At 36.0% G+C, this 18,653-nt stretch overlaps 1 protein-coding gene across 1 annotated transcript; it reads right to left on the reverse strand.

Annotated features, from left to right (window-relative positions):
- Window positions 1-1,721: 1,721 nt before the first annotated feature.
- Or49 (olfactory receptor-like) lies at window positions 1,722-9,271 on the reverse strand. Its single transcript, XM_073090097.1, has 7 exons — window positions 8,743-9,271; window positions 7,834-7,929; window positions 7,105-7,297; window positions 3,807-3,909; window positions 2,784-2,885; window positions 2,248-2,400; window positions 1,722-1,778 (listed from the first exon to the last, which is right to left on the reverse strand). Exons 1-7 carry the CDS (start codon window positions 9,269-9,271, stop codon window positions 1,722-1,724), a joined length of 1,233 nt encoding a protein of 410 aa, XP_072946198.1.
- Between the last annotated feature and the right edge of the window lie 9,382 nt (window positions 9,272-18,653).

Genomic DNA, 18,653 nt, shown 5'->3' on the forward strand with positions numbered 1-18,653 from the left:
TCCGTGGTCCAAATCCCAGGCCCACACCTCTGATTTTTTAAAGTTATGTGCGTATTAGAAATCAATTATCACTTGCTAAACGGTAAAGGAAAACATCGTGAGGAAACCTGCATACCTGAGAGATTTATAAAAAAAAAACTCAAAGGTATGTGAAGTCTACCAATACGCACTTGGCCAGCGCGGTGGACTATGGCCTAACCCTTCTCATTATGAGAGGAGACCCGTGCCCAACAGTGCGACAATAATGGGTGGTTGATGTGATGTGAACAGCAGTGTTAAACACTACAATGTTTTGGTTTGAAGGGTGTGATAAGGGAGACATAGTTATCCGTAGCGTTCTAACTCAATCCTCAGGCGTAGCGGCGCATCTATGGCCGACCTCAGGTGGGAAATAATCTTATCTGGGATTCATTACAGATGTCCATGGGCGGCAGTAGCTTACCATCAGGCGGACTACATGCTCATCTGCTACTCCTATGTTATAAAAAAAAACTTATTTATTGGATTAACTTTATCCCTCTCTAACGATCTACCTAAATATACAAAACGTACATAACCAATGGACCAAGTGAAATTATTTAAATACGGAAACAGGAATTTCAAAAAGCGATCATCGTTAAAACTCGATATATCTTTTAACAATATTTGAATACCGCCGATATTGGGCGCTGATGTTATTAATTACAAAGTAATAGTTTACGAGGTAAGCCGGAATAATTCGATTTTTTTATGTTCGATGCGGTTTCTAAAATTATATTTATTTAAATTTTATACGATAACATTATAATTATTATCGTTATATCCTATGATATAACGATAAAAGTCGCATGAATATGGCATATTTTTTGTATGTCCTATTTATATGCCGGCTGACATACAGTCAGCTTCATTAGTTAATGAACAGATCAATTCCAAAAATACACCTATACAAAATGCGTTCATAAGTATCTAAACACCTTATAGCATCATAATTAGATGAACATCGTAAAGCGTCAAAATTAGATGAACACTGCCTATTATTTGTTTATCTGAGTTATATGCCGGCAAATTTCAAAAATACTTATACAAAAAAGCGTTTATAAGTAGCTAAACATCTTATAGCATCATAATTAAATGAACATCAAAAAGCCTCAAAATTAGATGAACACTGACGCGTCAAATGTAGCTGAACACCGTATGTGCAAAATGGTTAACGTCAATAATATGATATGTCATTGTTCAGCTATGGGGAAACCTTCAAAAGGTACCCGACGCCATGGGAGTGACGCCGGGTTATGTGGGATTTTTACCGCACTAAAACCCCCCCGGTGGCCGTCCTCAGCGTTTGGTGGAAAACTCCGGGATCTCCAACGGAACACAACCGGAGTCCTCCTAACGCGATGCCCTTCTATCGTTCTCTGCCCTGGGGGGAGCTATTTACGCTCCTCTCACATCCCCTGGTGATTACAGCGATATGCGACCACACAAACCGCTGCCCTTCCCGGGTCGCTTGCTGGACGGTTTGAGCTCCCACTCATGCCACTCGCAACCAACTACTAACAAACTAACATCCTAACCTAGTAATGTTAAATTTTATATTTGTCATCTCACAGTAAAATAAAAAACTGGATTAATGCTTGTTATTTATTACTTTATAACAGAACTATAACATAAGAATTTCAAATAAAATGTACTTAATAAATGCGAAATCTATAAGCAGGTTATTATAGTGATGTGTTGCATTATTTATTCAAAACTGACATTACCACCGTAAAGAATGACATCCCTGTTTTTATGAACTGAAAACAGAAAAAATATATTAAAACATTACAACCAGTTCGATATAAAAAAATCTCAAAAGTCTGAGAAGTCTACCAATTCGTTTTTAACCAGTGCGATGCCTAACCTAAGCCTTGTCGAGAGAAGATAGACATGCCCAGCAGTGTGAAAGTAATAGGTACTTCGTAACAGCAGTGTTAAACGCTGCTGTGTTCTGGTTTTAAAGTGTGGTAAGAGACACATATTTTTCCAAAGCGTTCCAGCTCAGTCCTTAGTGGTAGCGGCTCATCTGTGACGGACCTCAGGTAAGAATATAATGCTATCTGGGGTTGATTAGAGATGTCTATGAGCGGCAGCAGCCACTTACCATCAGGTGGGCTGCATACCCGTTGCATATTTTACAATACCTCATATAGATCTTTAGAACCGTAGATCTGTATGAGGAAGTAGATGTATCTACTGACTCTAATCTAATGTAAAATAACATACCCAAGTAAAAGTCGGCAAAGACAGTGTGATAGAACCAAAAATATAAATGGGCATGCGACGACTGAGGGCCGTTTTGAAAATCCGTACATTGACCGTGTGTTTTCTGTTGTACATATACCATTTCGTCGTCACGGCTTCTTCTAGCTTTTCACACTGAAAATACATAAAAAGGTTAGGTATTTTAATATGTAATGGGTAAAACATACGTGTTCTAATTTTTTATTGCCGATATTTTGCCGTGACCACAATTCATGCAACTGACTCGAAATAAACGCTTTCTATACTCACAACCCCACACTAGGATTCCCTGTATCGTGAATGCCACGGACACACATAAAGACGAGTAGACAAACAGCCAGACCCATAACAGATATCTAAATTTAACATTCAGATTTCTGTCTGGCTGGGGATCGAACCCGGAACCCTTTGCGCATCAGACTGGTATGGTGACCACACCACACGTGTCGTCCAAAAAATCAGCAATAAAGTGATTAAAACCGCGTATCTTGAGTACTAAGAAATATTTATGTACTTACTTCATTTTCCACTTGTTGTCCCAGTAGGCAAAACATTAACACGACCAGAGTGTAACAAAACTCATGGACATAGTACTTCATATTCTCCGGCGATAGTTTGTCCTGAAAAAATATTAACAATGAACATTTTCTACGAATATAGCGTAGAGTCCTACTGTTTATAACTGGTAATAACTTCATTTTATCTATTATTCTTTTATTTATTTATTCTTAATGTAACCTTATAATATAGTCAATGGCATTCTCTAATAGTCAACCCTTGGTGATGACAAAAAAATTCGGGTGTTGTATACAAAATAACTCAAAAAAATATATAATCCCAGATATAATCCATAATATATGACACCAGTACCCTTACCATGAGTTTTCAAAACATTCCACAATTTTACGTAACGTTTACTCAATCCATTATTCTGTTCCGTTTGCTTAGTAGACTGAGTATACGTAACAATAAGTAAGTGCTCAAGTCTTTTTGTCTACTTCACATGTTCGCAAAAAAGAGAGACAAAACATAAAGCGACATTTTGTCAATTAGACATTTAATGTTACGTTATTGAAACTATACTTCTGATAAAATCCGCTAGGGGCGCTGATTGGAAATTGTATGGGCAAATACGTAAACAAATACCAAAACAGTCATATTTGTCGAAACGTAAAAACTCATGGTAAGGGTACAGTGTCAGTAACGTAACATTAAATGTCTAAATTGAAATGGTGCTTTATGTTTTGTCACTCTGTTTTGCGAAAATGTGAGGCAGACAAAAAGACTTGAGCACTTACTTATTGTTACGTTTACTCAGTCTACTGAAGCAAACGGAACAGAATATTGGATTGAGTAAACGTAACGTAAAAATTTGGGATGTTTTGAAAACTCATGGTAAGGGTACAGAACACTGCTGCGCTTAACACAGCTGTTAATAAGTATGTCGGTGGTACCTCCGAAGTCAAACCATATACATTTCTACCTTTTTCTATATTGTAAAATAGTATTTTTTTACAAGTTTAAAGTTATAAGTTACTTACAGAAATAGCGATCTTCACAGAGCACATACAAACTAGTATTATAGCAGCGATTATCAGCGCTAAGTAGAACGGTTGACATATGACGTTCAGACGGTTGGTAAACCTGAAAATTGTTAAATGAAGTTACTACGAGTACAAAATTGTATACGCTAATCAAATAAAGAAACGAACACCAAGTCGCAAATATGCACCAACAAACACAATTGACGTCCCTTTTGACGTGTATGTCAATGTAAAACATTAATTTCTGCCTTGTTTCAGTCTAAAATTGCAGTGATTGTATATGTGCATCTCGCTTGCGTACATTTAGAGTGAAATTAGCAACAGAAATGCATAGACAACAGATAGATAGCTACTGCTCGGATAAAAAATGATTTAAAAATTGAAAATATTTACTCCTTTGTTAAACAGCCAGTTAATTTTACACGTCAGTTAACTATCTGGAGAGTAATTTGAGAATTGAAAAATCGGCCCTAAGCTAGTTAATCTCGTGGATGAAACTTAGCCCTCGATCGTAAAGTCCGAGGTTCGAATCCCAGGCATGCCCCTCTGATTGTTTAAGACATATCTGCTTATTAGAAATTAATAATTACTTGCTTAAACGGTGAAGGAAAACATCATGAGAATATCTGCATACTTGAGATATCTTTAAAAACATCAGAAATGTATGCAAAGTACACATTCGTACTTAGCCAGCGCGGTGGACCTTATCCGGCGCCTAATTCTTCTCATTATGAGAGGAAACCTATGCCCAGCAATGTCTGTCCCATTAATTAACGCTTAATTGACGCTTATTACAGCTGTTTTAACGCAGAAATAGGAGCGTGGTCAACTGCAATGGTACCACATTGGAGTTGAACCACAAAGGATTCTACCACCTTCAATAATGTCGTAGATACTCGTATGACTCGTGCATGACATAGCATGGATACGAGTGTGCTAAATATTATATTCACATATTCACAGGTATCAAAAACATTCAAATCAAATCAAATATTTTTTTAATTCAAAATAAGTTATTTGCAAAGCACTTTTTGAATGTCTACCATTATACTCCTAATCCAGAATTAAAGACCCATTCTTGGCTTCAAGACACAGGAAACAGGAACACCGGTCTAGTACTCTACAATACACTTCAAATTAGAGAAGCTCGTGAACGTGCCGCCTCAAAGAAAATGGTGTAGAGAATGTCTTTTACGCGGCAATATACGGTAGAGCAAAGGTAGAGATGAACTAAACGATTTATTGCAATTATCATCTATACATAGGAGCACAGATATTAAGCAAAGTATATAATATGTGCCTATAAAATATACAAGACGTTAATCGGTTAACAGTCGGTTTATTAATAGATGGATCCGAAATTCAAGTCCAGCAAACTTCTGCATCTGATTTTTCAAAGATAAATTTTTATTTTAGAAACTAATTTATCACTTACTAAAACAGTGAAGGAAAAAATGAAGAAGAAACATACACGCCTAAAAGTTCCTAAAAAACGAAACTAAAGGCTCTCAAAAGCATGTGAAGTCTATTAATTCGTATTTGGGCAGCGAGAAGAACTATAACCTAAGCCCTCTAATTCTGAGAGGTTCCCAACATTGTGACAAAAGTGGCGACAATGACAATATAGTTTACTATGCACATCAAGAAACGTAGTAGTAAGCGTATGTCAGAAGTATGGGAAATTCGGTAAGTGAAAATACGTCTTTGCCCAGAGGCTGTCAGTACAGAACTCTTTTATTCAAAAAATCTTACTACTCAGACCTTAATCCATATGTAGCTCTATAGCTATGTTCCCTATACCGATACATAAATTTGTTTATAAAGCCGCCTGGCTCGCCGTTAGGCTAACACGCACATGTATTCCACCTAATGGTAAATGCGACCGCTACCCATGAACAACTCCACTCCAAATAGGATTAGAATGCCAGAGACCGCGCCAAAATTCTAGTCCGCTACGAATATAGAAAGGTCGCGTCACAATAGCAAATTGTAGATATTAGCAGGACGAAGACTGCGCGGGACCCCCCCGGCACCAGTCCGCTGCCCGCTCTCGACAACGGGGACATAACACAGTTAGTGTGCCCTTACGTTAGGGAATATGTATAGGGAGCTAACTAAACCTGCGCGCAACAACTTCAAAGCGGACTAGAAGTTTGGCGCGAACTATACCTAAGATCACAGATGCGTTTCTACTCTTGAACACTAAAGGTGAAGGTGGTAGAACCCTTTATGGTTCGACTCCAGCGGCACCACCGCCACACTTATTTCTGCCTTATAACATCAGTGTTAGGCGCTGCTGTGTTTCGTGTTGAAGGGTGTGGTAAGGGAGACATACTATTCCGAGGCGTTCCAGCTTAGTCCTCAGGGATAGCGGCGCATCTGTGGCGGACCTCAGGTGGGAATATCTAATCCTATCTGGGGTTGATTACAGATGTCTATGGGCGGCAGTAGCCACTTACCATCAGGTGGACGGCATGCTCGTCTGCTACTCCTATATTATAAAAAAAACACTAAGTTTACTGTTACTTAGCTGCGTTGAATTTCCTGAATATAGATGCATCTGAAGTGCGAACGATTTCCAAGATACGGCTGCATGAAGCCAATCAACCTAATCCGATTAGCACTTAGTATCTCACAGGAGAGCTTCGTATTTATGCTCAGGAATAGATTATAAACTATCGATATAATAGGATTGATAGTGTGGTAAGGTACTTATACGAAGCGATATAACTTAGCAACGTATCTATGGCCGACCGCAGGTAAGACTCTATCTATCTGGGTTTGATAACTGGTGGCAAGGTTAAGTGGTACTTAACGTCGGATTGCAAGCCCATTTGCGACTTTTTTAATATAAACAAAAAATACTTTATGAATGATCATTTTTGCTTATTTTTTATCTCTTTTAAGACAACTATTACATTTAAAACGACTAGTTGATGGTTTTTAACGATTTATCTCTACATTATTACATTACTCTACATTATTTGTAAACACAAGAAATTAGAAAAAATCTATAAATTTCAAAATACGATATTCTTCATCATTATTAACTGTTTTTATAATACTGTCTCTCTTGTCCTGAGTTTCTCTCAAATGAGAAACATTAAATCATAGGTACTTACCATGTTGGCTAAGTTCGAATTGCTAAACTTTATATACCATATATAATTATATACTTTTACATTTTTACTAGGTCATAGTCATCGCTCTGGTCAAGGCAACATATTACTTCTTTAAAAACTTTTTATTAATTATTTGATTAATATTTGATTATACAAATTATTTGATTAAGTACCTCTTAATCTTAACATAGCGATCAACACACTGTGTCAGAATACTGGTGCAATAGTCCTGCCATTTTTTATTTCTTCTCCCCGCAATCTCATATGCCAGTTCATCCAGATGCAGCAGTATGAAGGTTAAGATCCTTAGCTGACGTATTGTTTGACCAACGAGGAGTATGATAGTTGATTGAAAACCTGGGTATGCTGTTAAAATGCAATAGAAAGTATACAAACATTTTTAAGACCAGTAATATAGGTTAAGGAATCGAGCATGCAGCCCACCTGATGGTAAGTGGCTACTGCCGCCCACGGATGTCTGTAATTAGCACCATTTTGAAGAAGACTTCTGAATACAAACATAGAAGTGACTCCATATCAGAGGAGGTTATCTTATAGCCAGATAGGATCCACACCGTTTTACCGAAACGCAGAATAATTTATACAAGAAAAAAGTGTCTTTAGCATGCTACCCACAACTCGTCAAAAATATGAGACGTTTCTGAATCACGCTATCGAAGTTTTTTCGACATCTTGCATATATATATAAGCTCCAAACTGAGACTGTCGGGGCGCGGCTACGGCCCGGACATGATCACCTAGATCGGCGGGAGATCCCACTTTGCCAAAGTGCCCAGTCACATACATATTGTAGCTTTTAACTGTGATATATATGATATTTGTGTATGTATGTGTGATCTGAATTATTTGAACAAAATAAAATATATTATCAAATTACATACCAATGCAACATAAATACCCAGCGTACGCGTGGAACACGAACGAAGCCACATATACCTTGAAATTGTCTAAGCTCCAAGGAAACCACATGTCGAACGCTGAAATGTTATAGATATTATAGTAAATGAACTATTACTAAAAATAATATGATAAAAAAGTTAATTAATGTTAAAAGGTTAACATTAATAAATGTTCTTTCATAATTTAGCATTTAATAATTATAATAGAAGGTATTATTATAATGAATTTTCCAATTTTATATCCTTACTAATATTATAAATCCGAAAGTAACTCTGTCTGTCTGTCTGTCTGTCTGTCCGTCTGTATGCCTCTTCTTCACGCCTAAACCACTGAACCAATTTTTAATGAAATTTTGTATAAAGATAGTCTGAGACCCGAGAAAGGACATAGGATAGTTTTTATCCCGGAAATCCCTCGGGAACTAGGGATGGCAATCTAAGATCGATTAATCTTTAGACTAAAAAGTCGATTATTTTAATCGATATTAGTACATATTGAATCGTTAACTATGCATTTGATCAAGTGATGATCTTTAGCAAAGTTGTTGTCCATGAGCCCACGAAGGTTTCAGAGTTGGTACGACCAATGTTCGCCAGATGGCGCCACTTTCATTCTAATGAAGGGATGAATTTTCAGCTTTATGTATGTTAGTATGTCATATTATTTTCTTTTAAACGCGGGCGAAGCCGCGGGCAAAAACTAGTATTCAAATATAACTAAACTTTCTAGTCAGCTAAACTAACTCTTACCGTAAAATGAACTAGATATTAAAATCTGGGACCAACTAATCTTACCTACACTACCTTAGTTTCTTAAAACTACGCTATTACGAACTCACTCTACGAATATGTATGGGATCTTTAACTAAGTAAAACTAAGTTAAAACTTACCCAAAAGACGAAGAGACTCATCTTCGCGTATACACATTTCGTAAATAGGACCACAAAGGTACAGAGTAGCACTCAACCATACGCTGGCAACGTAGGATTTCAACAATACCCGCGTAAACTTCAACAATTTCTCCTGAGAATTTACTATCAAGTCCTTTAACTCTGCCAGTTTTCCGTGTTCCAGTTTCTGACTCAAAACATATTCAATGAACGGCATTTCTAGTATTTCGTCTCTGAAACCCATCTCGCTTAAGAACATCTGGAAATCCTTGCGGAAAATCAAACATATACCTAATGTTATATACATAATGACTCCCGTGGTCCATATACACGCTCCTTGGATGCACACCAGCAAGTTCTTGTAGTTAGAAATTACGAAGCCAGAGGTAAAAATAAACGTTAAGAAACCGAGAATGAAATTGAAAATCTGGAAAAATAGCCATCTTTTCGAATTCCAATTCCGTTTCTTGAAGATTGGAATCCCGACAAAAGAGAGAACCCGGTCGAAAACTTTGAAAGTTTCGTCCATGTCGAAAATGTAAGTGATTTATGAAAATGATATGTGCCGTTTTAAAGGAGGTAAATTGGTACAGTCTGGTAGAGAAGTGTTGAGTATGTGAAATTCAGAAGTGCGCTCAAGACACACAAAGTGAATTTTCCACTTTAAAATTGTATGTTACTTCACAATTTTAACTAGTTTATAATAAATCAATATGTCTATATTCTAATGTTACCGAATCGCAGAACGCGGCGATAAATGAAGGCACTTTGGAAGAGCTGTATTATCTAATGAAAATTAACTTATATGACACCATGACCATTCTGTCAAGAGTGAACGAATGAAGTAATAATAAATTTATCTTTAATTTTATATTTAGTATTTTCAAGTATTGAAACTGGTATAATAATCTGGTAAATAAGATAACGTTACCCAAAAAATCATATTTGTAATCTGCAATCTGCACCTATTTTTATTATGAAAAGGATTTTTTTCGCAATATATTTTATGTTCGCGACTGTATCTGTCACACCAATCATCTTTGGGGGTTTTATTTAAAAAATGATAAAATGACAAAATGATTGTGTGGGAACCTAACATTTGTTCTTTTGTACCGTGAATACTTAAATGACACCTCTTTGATGTTCCACCGAGAACATTGTCAGGCCTCTTTTTATTAGCCTTTGAAATGACAAAGATGGATATGTAAGTGACGTTTGCTTACTTTATGTAATATAGAAGATGTTTTTGTTTGTTTTTTTTTTTTATATATATTATATCATCGTTTTCAATAAAAAAAATGCGAGCTTATTGATTATGTTTTGACTGTAGGAGTACCTACTATTGTCCCTGTAGTTCCGGGGGGCTTCCGGGATTGCGGGCGGCAAGAGTGGGGGAGCTCGAACCGTTCGGCCCCGACCCCGGGATGGATGACGTTACGTGTGGTCGCATTCGGTCGTACACACCAGACGATGTGGCGAGCGTCATGCTCACCTGGGCGGATCCCGACGGGGCAAGGCGCTAAGAGGACTCCTCTATGCAGCGCCGAGGACGGCCAAAGGGGGGGGGGGGAGTTGGGGGATATTTTATATACCAGTCAACAAAAATCCTGTCACAAATTTTCACCCGTAAAATAAAACTACATAGTTTAAAATAGTAAAATATAAAAAAATTGTCCGTAAAATTGTACTAAAAATTAGGTGGTAGGTATAAATATAAATGTTCTATACATTCCTTTCAGAATAAAGATATCAAGTGAATATAAAGCTCATCAAAGTTTAATTAAACTTGAAGTGTCTGTAACGAATTGCTGTGAAGTTAAGTTGTGAATGAATAATTAAGTTTAAATCTTTGTATGATTTATATCGTTCATTTTAATAGCCTAAAATTATTATGATAAATTATATTTGATTATAAGTGTACGTAGTTATAAAGACCATTTTTTTAAAGATTAAATTATTATAAAACGAACTTGCAATCCACCTGATGGTAAGTGGTCACTAGTGCACATGGAAATCTGTAATCAATCTCAGGTACGATTACTATCCTACCTGAAGTCCATCACAGGTGTGTTAGGATTTAACAAAGATAAAGTCCAAAAGAAAACAGACATCTGGTATTCCTCATCTTTTTTGAAAGCGTGTTGTCCTAGAGACCTTTCCAGCTTCACCCAGTTTTGGTGGAGAGAGTAAGCTCAGCCGGAACAAGAAGACTATGGGCTAGAAGAGAGGGGATAGTTTCGATCACCGTTGCCGGTTTCCTAAACCGTCCTCCTTTGTCACTGTAATTCCAGGACCAGAACAGGGCTACAGTTTCTTCTGCTTGTCGTAGGACGCGAATAAAAGGGAGCTTCCGGGGTTCCAGGTGGCAAGAATGGGAGCTCAAACCGACCGGAAAGCGACCCCAGGTAGGGCGGCGATATTTGTGACCGCATACCGTTGTCCCGTGAAACCCGACGGGACAACGCGCTTAGAGGACTCCGGTTGATCCGGGAGATCCCGGAGCCCTCAAAGCAGTGTCGGCGACGGTCACCCGGGGGAGGGGGAGGGGAGTTAAGTGCGGTAAAAATACCACATAACCCGCTATAGCTCCCACGGCACCGGATACCTTTTGAAGGTTTTCCCCTCGTCAACAAAAAAAATACCGTCCATATTCGCTATTGGAAGGGAAGGTTGCGGACTCAACTAACCGACTTAATAAACCAAAAATGTGTTTAGAAAAATAAGTCATTAAGTTTCTAAGTAAAAGTGAACAATGACGCTTTTACCGAACACACAATTTACGGCCATTTTATTGCTACTAACTACACTGAAGATTTTAGTAGAAATCTCGAAGGTACTAAATTTTGCAACAAAATATCGGCCATAAAAATGGATTTTATGGCAAATAAAGAACAAACCGGTACGGGCACTTAATCTTTGGTCACCGCAACTTCAAACATTTTGCTTACTTTGATCGTCCGTTAAAAAGTTGCTATTCCCATTAAAAATAGAGATATCCTATAAGCTTTCATATAATTTTTTGTCTGTAAATTTTTATCTATCCCGGCTAATCCTTGGAAAGCTGGGCCGATTTTAAAGGGTGTTTCACTGGCAGTTAGCTGTTGTTAAAAGGAATAAATAAGATATTTCATTTTAGAATAAAAATAGGATTCCGCACAAAAAATTAAAACCTATGATTTAGGCTTTAAACGCGGATGAAACTCGAAGGGGGCAGTTCGTTTGATATACATACATTAATATGAGATTTTTTTATAGTATAGGAGTAGCAGATGAGCATGCAGTCCACCTGATGGTAAGTGGCTACTGCCGCCCATGGACATCTGTAATCAACCCCAGATAGGATTAGATATTCCTACCTGAGGTCGACCACAGACGCGCCGGTACCCCTGAGGACTAAGTTGGTACGCCTCGGGAAAGTCTGTCTCCCTTACCACACCCTTCAAAACGGAACACAGCAGCGCCTAACACTGCTGTTATTAGGTAGAAATAGGTGTGGCGGTGGTGCCTCTCATATTTCTCATTATATTATCAGTCAGTAGTTGTTTGAAGCTAAAATAGCGGCTACAATAAAAAGAACTAGAAATCAGTACATTCATTTATTTTCATTTACTTGAAAACATCTCCCTAAACGCGCACATTTACAACGTTGTCGTATTTGATTGATACTTGAGAAACATATGCATCCACGCACTTGTCAAACCTAAACAAATTGTCACTGTCTAACGTATATAGTGTATAGATAGAGTGTTTGTGTGCCAAATTGGACGAAACGAATTAAGCCGAATGTTTGTAGAGTTTGGGAGTTTGTGGTAAATAACAAGGCAATGCCAATTACATAAATATTCACATGTGTTTGAATTTTTCTCAGATTACATTTCCGAAGGTGATTTTTATAATGGAACTTGTAAGAATCTAGCGTAAATACGTTTTCCAAGAGCATATGTATTCATAATCTCTAATTTACTTATACTTCCAAACAGAAAAATAAAATATTAATATATTTTTAGAGTTTAGTAAGTGGGCATTTGTAATCTAAGCTATAATTTCGTTAAGTCTTTCGGATTATAGACCATAAAATAGCCTCCCTTTTGTCATCGACTCCACAGATAAGTAAAGAGCGTCATAAAACTACCAGATGACGTGCGCTTCATAAAATGACGTCATAAACACATGAAACGGAGACGTCACAACACAGAGTTCAAATTAAAAAAACTTTCATAATAGCGATTTGTTTCTGTGATTTTACTATATTTTTGTATGGTACCTATAAAACTTATACATAAAATGTATGCGCGTTATATTGCTGTATGAATTAAAATGTATGTACGTAATAATTATATGAATCGATGATTATAGGAATTTAAAATTATAATAATCAGAATTATTTTGAATAATATATGTCTTAGATTTCCTCGTAGATCATTATTACGTATATATTTTAATTGTATTTCAGAAATCCGCTTCAGTTTTTTTTTTAGAGCCGCCTGTGGACATCTATAATTAATCAAGCTCAGATAAGATTTGACTCTTGCCGGTCGGTCACAGAAGCACTGTTTTTCGTGAAAACTAAGCGAAAATGCCTCGTAAAAGTATATCTCCCTTACCACACCCTTGAAACCATACACAGCAGCACTTAATATTGCTATTATTAGGCAGAAATAGGTGTGGAGGTAGCTAAGTTTACTAATCCATCAGATAAACTATAAATGCTCATTTATACCGTAAAAACCCGTTCGCCACACAGACTCCACATTACTAAAGAGCATCATAAAGCTACCAGATGACGTGCGCTGCTTCTCGTAAACTATGTCATAAACATCCCTTTTAGTGGACCATCAGCATTACTGCTTTGGACGAAAGGCTGAAGGACTTTTCTAAATATGACCTATAGATTACGTTATAAGTATTTATCTCATCCCATTAGGTATATTATGCACTTGTATTCTGTCTATAACAGATAATAAAATTTAGGTATGATGTTGAACGAAAAAAATACGTGTGGCACTCGGAGACTGCCGCGGTAAAGCTATTGCATAGCATTTTTAATGCTATGAAAACGCTCAGAAGGAATTCCAGAAATACAATATATTTCTTCCAATAGTGGATAATACATCTTTATCCACTATATTATCATATCTCCATTATATAAGACATTGCAAATATCAGCTGACATTTCATAACTCCAAGCAAGACTGAACATTCTAAAATATAAAATAGAAAAGTATTTAATAAGTGACGTAAAGTATTAAAAACCAGCAATATAAATGGATCAATGCGATGTGCCTGTAACATTTGGCCGAATGTTATTTACAGGTACATCGCATTTTTCATTAATAAATGTACTTTGTTTATTCATATTTAAAACACTTTGTACACAAATTATTTGTACCATAAATCATAATGGCGTTTTGATTTTGTACTGTCAAGTCTGTCAGTTGTAATTGTACGTTTAAAAATTACAAACACTCTTTTACGTTATTTTATCAATCCAGACTTCAACATAGCTTATGTTGATAAAACATATTATTTGGATAATATGGTAATATAATTTTGAATTTTATAATGGGAATAAAATATACTTCACGCAATTTTAAGATTTCCGCACGAATTATAAAAAAATGTGTATTACTGCCATCTGTGTTCAAGTTGACGAATTAAGGTTATCAAATAAAATAATAAGGAATGTAAAATAATACTTTATTCAATTATATCCATATTTTTCTAATGACTAATTATATTATTTTTCTATTTCTATTGATATCCAACAGTCCTCCACCGCTATTTTCACTTACACCACCAGGGGCGCCGGCAGCATTTGGTCAAGATGACGGCGCACCAGTATGCCATTTTCAGTTCTGACTTCATAATGGAGTCTACCTAATCTTCGGATGACGACTCCGAACTCCCATTGAATTCTTGGGTTAGTGTAACTGCGGACTTGTACCTTATCACCTTGTCCGAACTCCTTCGTTGGCGGTGCATTGTAATGTAATCTGGATAGTGTGGCGGATTTCTTAAATAAGGCATGCATATAGGTTCTTACCTCTCTGCCGAACATTAACTGATAAGGTGATAACCCTTTTATATGAGGTGTACGTCTCAAGCGTGCCTTGACAGTTAACAGTTTATCAAATAAATTTCCGCTCTTGCCGATATAAAAGAACATTCAGGTATTAGCCGATTATTTTCTTTTTTTACATTCAAAAATTTAAATTTTAGCTTTGTATATATTTCTTCAAATTCGTACCTGTATTTTATTTCCTCTTCTAAATTTTCTTCTTCTGTAAGCCATTCAATTTTTTGTTGAATCGCGTAGAATTTGTTCAAATTTTCTTGTAAAGAATTCAGTCGTATATTTATTTCTTCATTGTCAATTTTTTCTATTCCCGAAATGTAATTTTCGGTTCGTTTCATTAACCCACGTAATGTGGCTCGTATTTTCTTATTGTTTTTTAGTTCATTCGACATCTCGTCGCCAATATGAAATAAAATAATAAGGAATGTAAAATAATACATTATTCAATTATATCCATATTTTTCTATTGACAGTCAACAACTCGGTTGCCTGGAGACTTGATATCCAAGAAAGGTGTTATTAATTTTCGTTACGGAATTTCTCGATTCGGTCGCCGCGCTCAAAGCCCGCGATAAAAGCTATGCAATAGCTTAAAAAATATATAAAGGATAACATTTCAATTTTGTGCAACGTTTTAAAAAAATCTTATTATTGTAGGTATTATTATATTAAAATATCTGTCTACACTTTCGAAGCGAGTGCCTGAAAAAATATTTAAGTCACTTTTGTAACACTAAAACCTATGTTCTTTCGTTATTATATTAATGAAGTAAATGTAAAAAAAAACTTATTTTGAAAGAACTACTTACTATTTTATTGAGTATTATTCTAATTCTATAATTTTATTACAATTTAAGAAATCACCAACAATTTACTAATCTATCAGATTAACTATAAATCTTTACTTATACCGTAAAAACCCGTTCGCCACACAGACTCCACATTACTAAAGAGCATCATAAAGCTAGCAGATGACGTGCGCTGCTTCTCGTAAACTGTGTCATAAACATTCCTTTTAGTGGACCATCAGCATTACTGCTTTGACGAAAGGTTGAACTTTTATAACACCTATAGATAGATTCTAACGATTAAGTTATAGGTAAGTTTAGCTCGTTGTTCATAATTAATCTATCCTACGTTTTGTCTAGCAAAGATGACGTTACTTATCAGACGTTATCTTTATTATCAAATTTCAAACTTTGCTGCGCAAAATTTTATAGATAACGCATTATGAAGATAATTATCAATCAAATTAGGCTAATTAAATAAATTGAAAAAAAGAAAGAATTTGTATGCCATAAAAAATGTTACATTTTTATTAAACATTTAGAAGATTTTGGACAATTTTAGAAAATTAAACATTTTACGTCTGTAGTTTTGACATACGAGTAATTGTAATCGTAAACATATTTTTTTTCTAATTTGTATGAGAACAAAACACTGAAGTAAAATTTGATCAAGAAAGGATTTTCCGAGGAATTACGTATTTTAATTAATTATCCCTAAATACAAATAAAAAGTTAAATATTTCAAAACTAACAAATCATAAAAATGGAGGCAGCTTGAGAGCAAAGCCGCGCAAACTAATTCGTCGAAAATAACAAAATTACTGTTAAGTTTTTTTATTCACTAAGTGTCGTTGTGAACCCATTACTGTCCCACTGCTGGGCTCGGATCTCCTCTCAGAGAGAGATAGATTTAGGTCACAGTCCACTGCGCTGATCAAGCGTGAATTGGTAGACAGCTCATACACCTTTGAGAACATTTTCTTAAATACACTAAGCTCTTAGCTATAACTAATGAGTTTCCATTATAATTATTACGCTATGATTTTATAAGTAAGTCCTTTAGCAAATATTTTCAATAGGTTCAAAGCAAAATACCTTCAGAATTATAATAATTATAGCTCCCGGGCAGATTTGGACAGATCCTTCTTTAATTAACGTAAACCTCATTTTTAATGAGATTCGGGTATCTTTCATGATAATTCAAATAATTTAACGCAAAAAATATTATTTTTTTGGAAAGCTATAAATCGGATTTTCTGATCGAGATAATGAGTGGAAGGTATATGTTTATTTAGGTAAGATAATGAAAGTTATTTATCTTAAGATTTAACTAAAAATATAACAATATTTCATTTTTAAATTTAAGTTGAAGTTGTTCAAAATCGGAGTTCAAACTCTTACTGTAGTAACCTGTAGGACGAACCGACGACCTAAAGATTATTATCATTAATTAAAAAGTGCTTTTCAAAATGAGTTAATTTCCAATAAAACCCATCCTGTATTATGTATTTTGTTGTCTAATAATCGCTTATAAGGATCCAACTCTGCGAAGTAATGATCCAACGGATGGGTAAATGTCGTCTCTATTCTGATATCAATCCTATTAGACACTCTTAACTTTCTTAAGTAACTTATTTTTTTATAATATAGAAGTAGCAGACGAGCATCCAGTCCACCTGATGGTAAGTGGCTACTGCCGCCCATAAACATCTGTAATCAAACCCAGATAGGATTAGATATTCCTACCTAAGGTTGGCAGATGCGCCGCTACCCCTGAGGACTAGGCTGGAACGCCTCGGAAAAGTATGTCTCCCTTACCACACTCTTCAAACCAGAACACAGCAGCACTTTCTAATTTCATCACATAATTTAAAGTAAGTACCTCATATTATACTTGTAAGTAGGTTGGACTTATAACATCTTTGAACCAGAACATACACAACTACTGATTTGACGACCCACGTGGCAGACCGGTCACCATACGCTCCTGGTTCGATCCTGACAGACATTTGAATGATGATATATTCATCTGTTCTGGATCCTAGTGTTTGAGTATTCGTATATAACACCCACGATACGAGGAATCCTAGTATAAGGCTATGAGTGTGAAAAGCGTTTTTTACCGAAAAAATCACCGTCTTCCCTTAACAATCCAAACCGAACAAACAAAATGATCCACAACTCACAAGGTCGTCAAAAAGCAAAGCGCCCATACACAAAGGAAATTTGCAAGCGCCCTAATGTATTACACAATACTACCAAGTCTATGAACGCCATAAATATTATGGTGTTATTGTTATTTTTCCCGCTGTTATTCTATGTGCCGGAGTGATTTATCATCTGACACTATCGAACGCTTTAGTTAATTGACTGTGCTGTATTCCGTTATTAGGTAGTGTGGATGGATGGAAATAAAGGTTTCTCTTAATAACTATGAGGATTAGAACTCACGAAATGATTTCATTTCAACTCGCGGACGCGGAATAACTGTCTTTTGTTTAAAAATACAAATAACTTTTATAAAATACTCGTCCATATATATTTTCAAAACAATAATAGTCCATTGAAATGTTACATTCGGCTTGCGTAGTCAGAGGACGCAATGTTATTTTTTGGATCTCAAGGGAGGTTAAAAGTGTAATAACTAATCCAAATTTGTGGAGTGTGTGTGGATCTTGTTGCTCGGCCTTTATCTTGAAATAGGTAGCATATTGAATTTGTGCTGTGATAGAGCTAAGTCTACTATTAAAAATCGAATATTTATACAATATTTACTTAATCTAGACACACGGTAGTGCATCAGCCAAGTTCACAAGATATGGATTAGAGGCACAAAAATCTTATTATTACTCGTACATTTACGTGCACCAAAAAATCGTATCCTTACGCAATATACTTCCTCAACTGCAACGAAATGCTTCTCCCGCGAAACTGGGAAATGTAAAAATATATTTATAAATAAATTTCCCTGATCCGCCCCCTAGTGCGTGAGCCGATGCAATAACAACACACTTGGCAATGTTGCCAGGGCGGCGAAAATAAAAATA

This window comes from Epargyreus clarus, unplaced genomic scaffold (genome assembly GCF_041222505.1).
Source record: "Epargyreus clarus isolate Ecla_fem2 unplaced genomic scaffold, WU_Ecla_fem_2.2 ptg000032l, whole genome shotgun sequence".
In the NCBI taxonomy this organism is placed as follows: domain Eukaryota; kingdom Metazoa; phylum Arthropoda; class Insecta; order Lepidoptera; family Hesperiidae; genus Epargyreus; species Epargyreus clarus.

What these genes read in the sequence shown, in the direction of transcription:
- Or49 (XM_073090097.1), bottom strand. Translation starts at nt 9,271, where the DNA reads ATGGACGAAACTTTCAAAGTTTTCGACCGGGTTCTCTCTTTTGTCGGG. An exon ending in TGAGTCTCTTCGTCTTTTGG is followed by an intron (nt 7,930 to 8,742) that starts GTAAGTTTTAAC and finishes ATAACATTTCAG; the next exon opens with CGTTCGACATGTGGTTTCCT. An exon ending in CTGTGAAGATCGCTATTTCT is followed by an intron (nt 2,886 to 3,806) that starts GTAAGTAACTTA and finishes ATATTTTTTCAG; the next exon opens with GACAAACTATCGCCGGAGAA.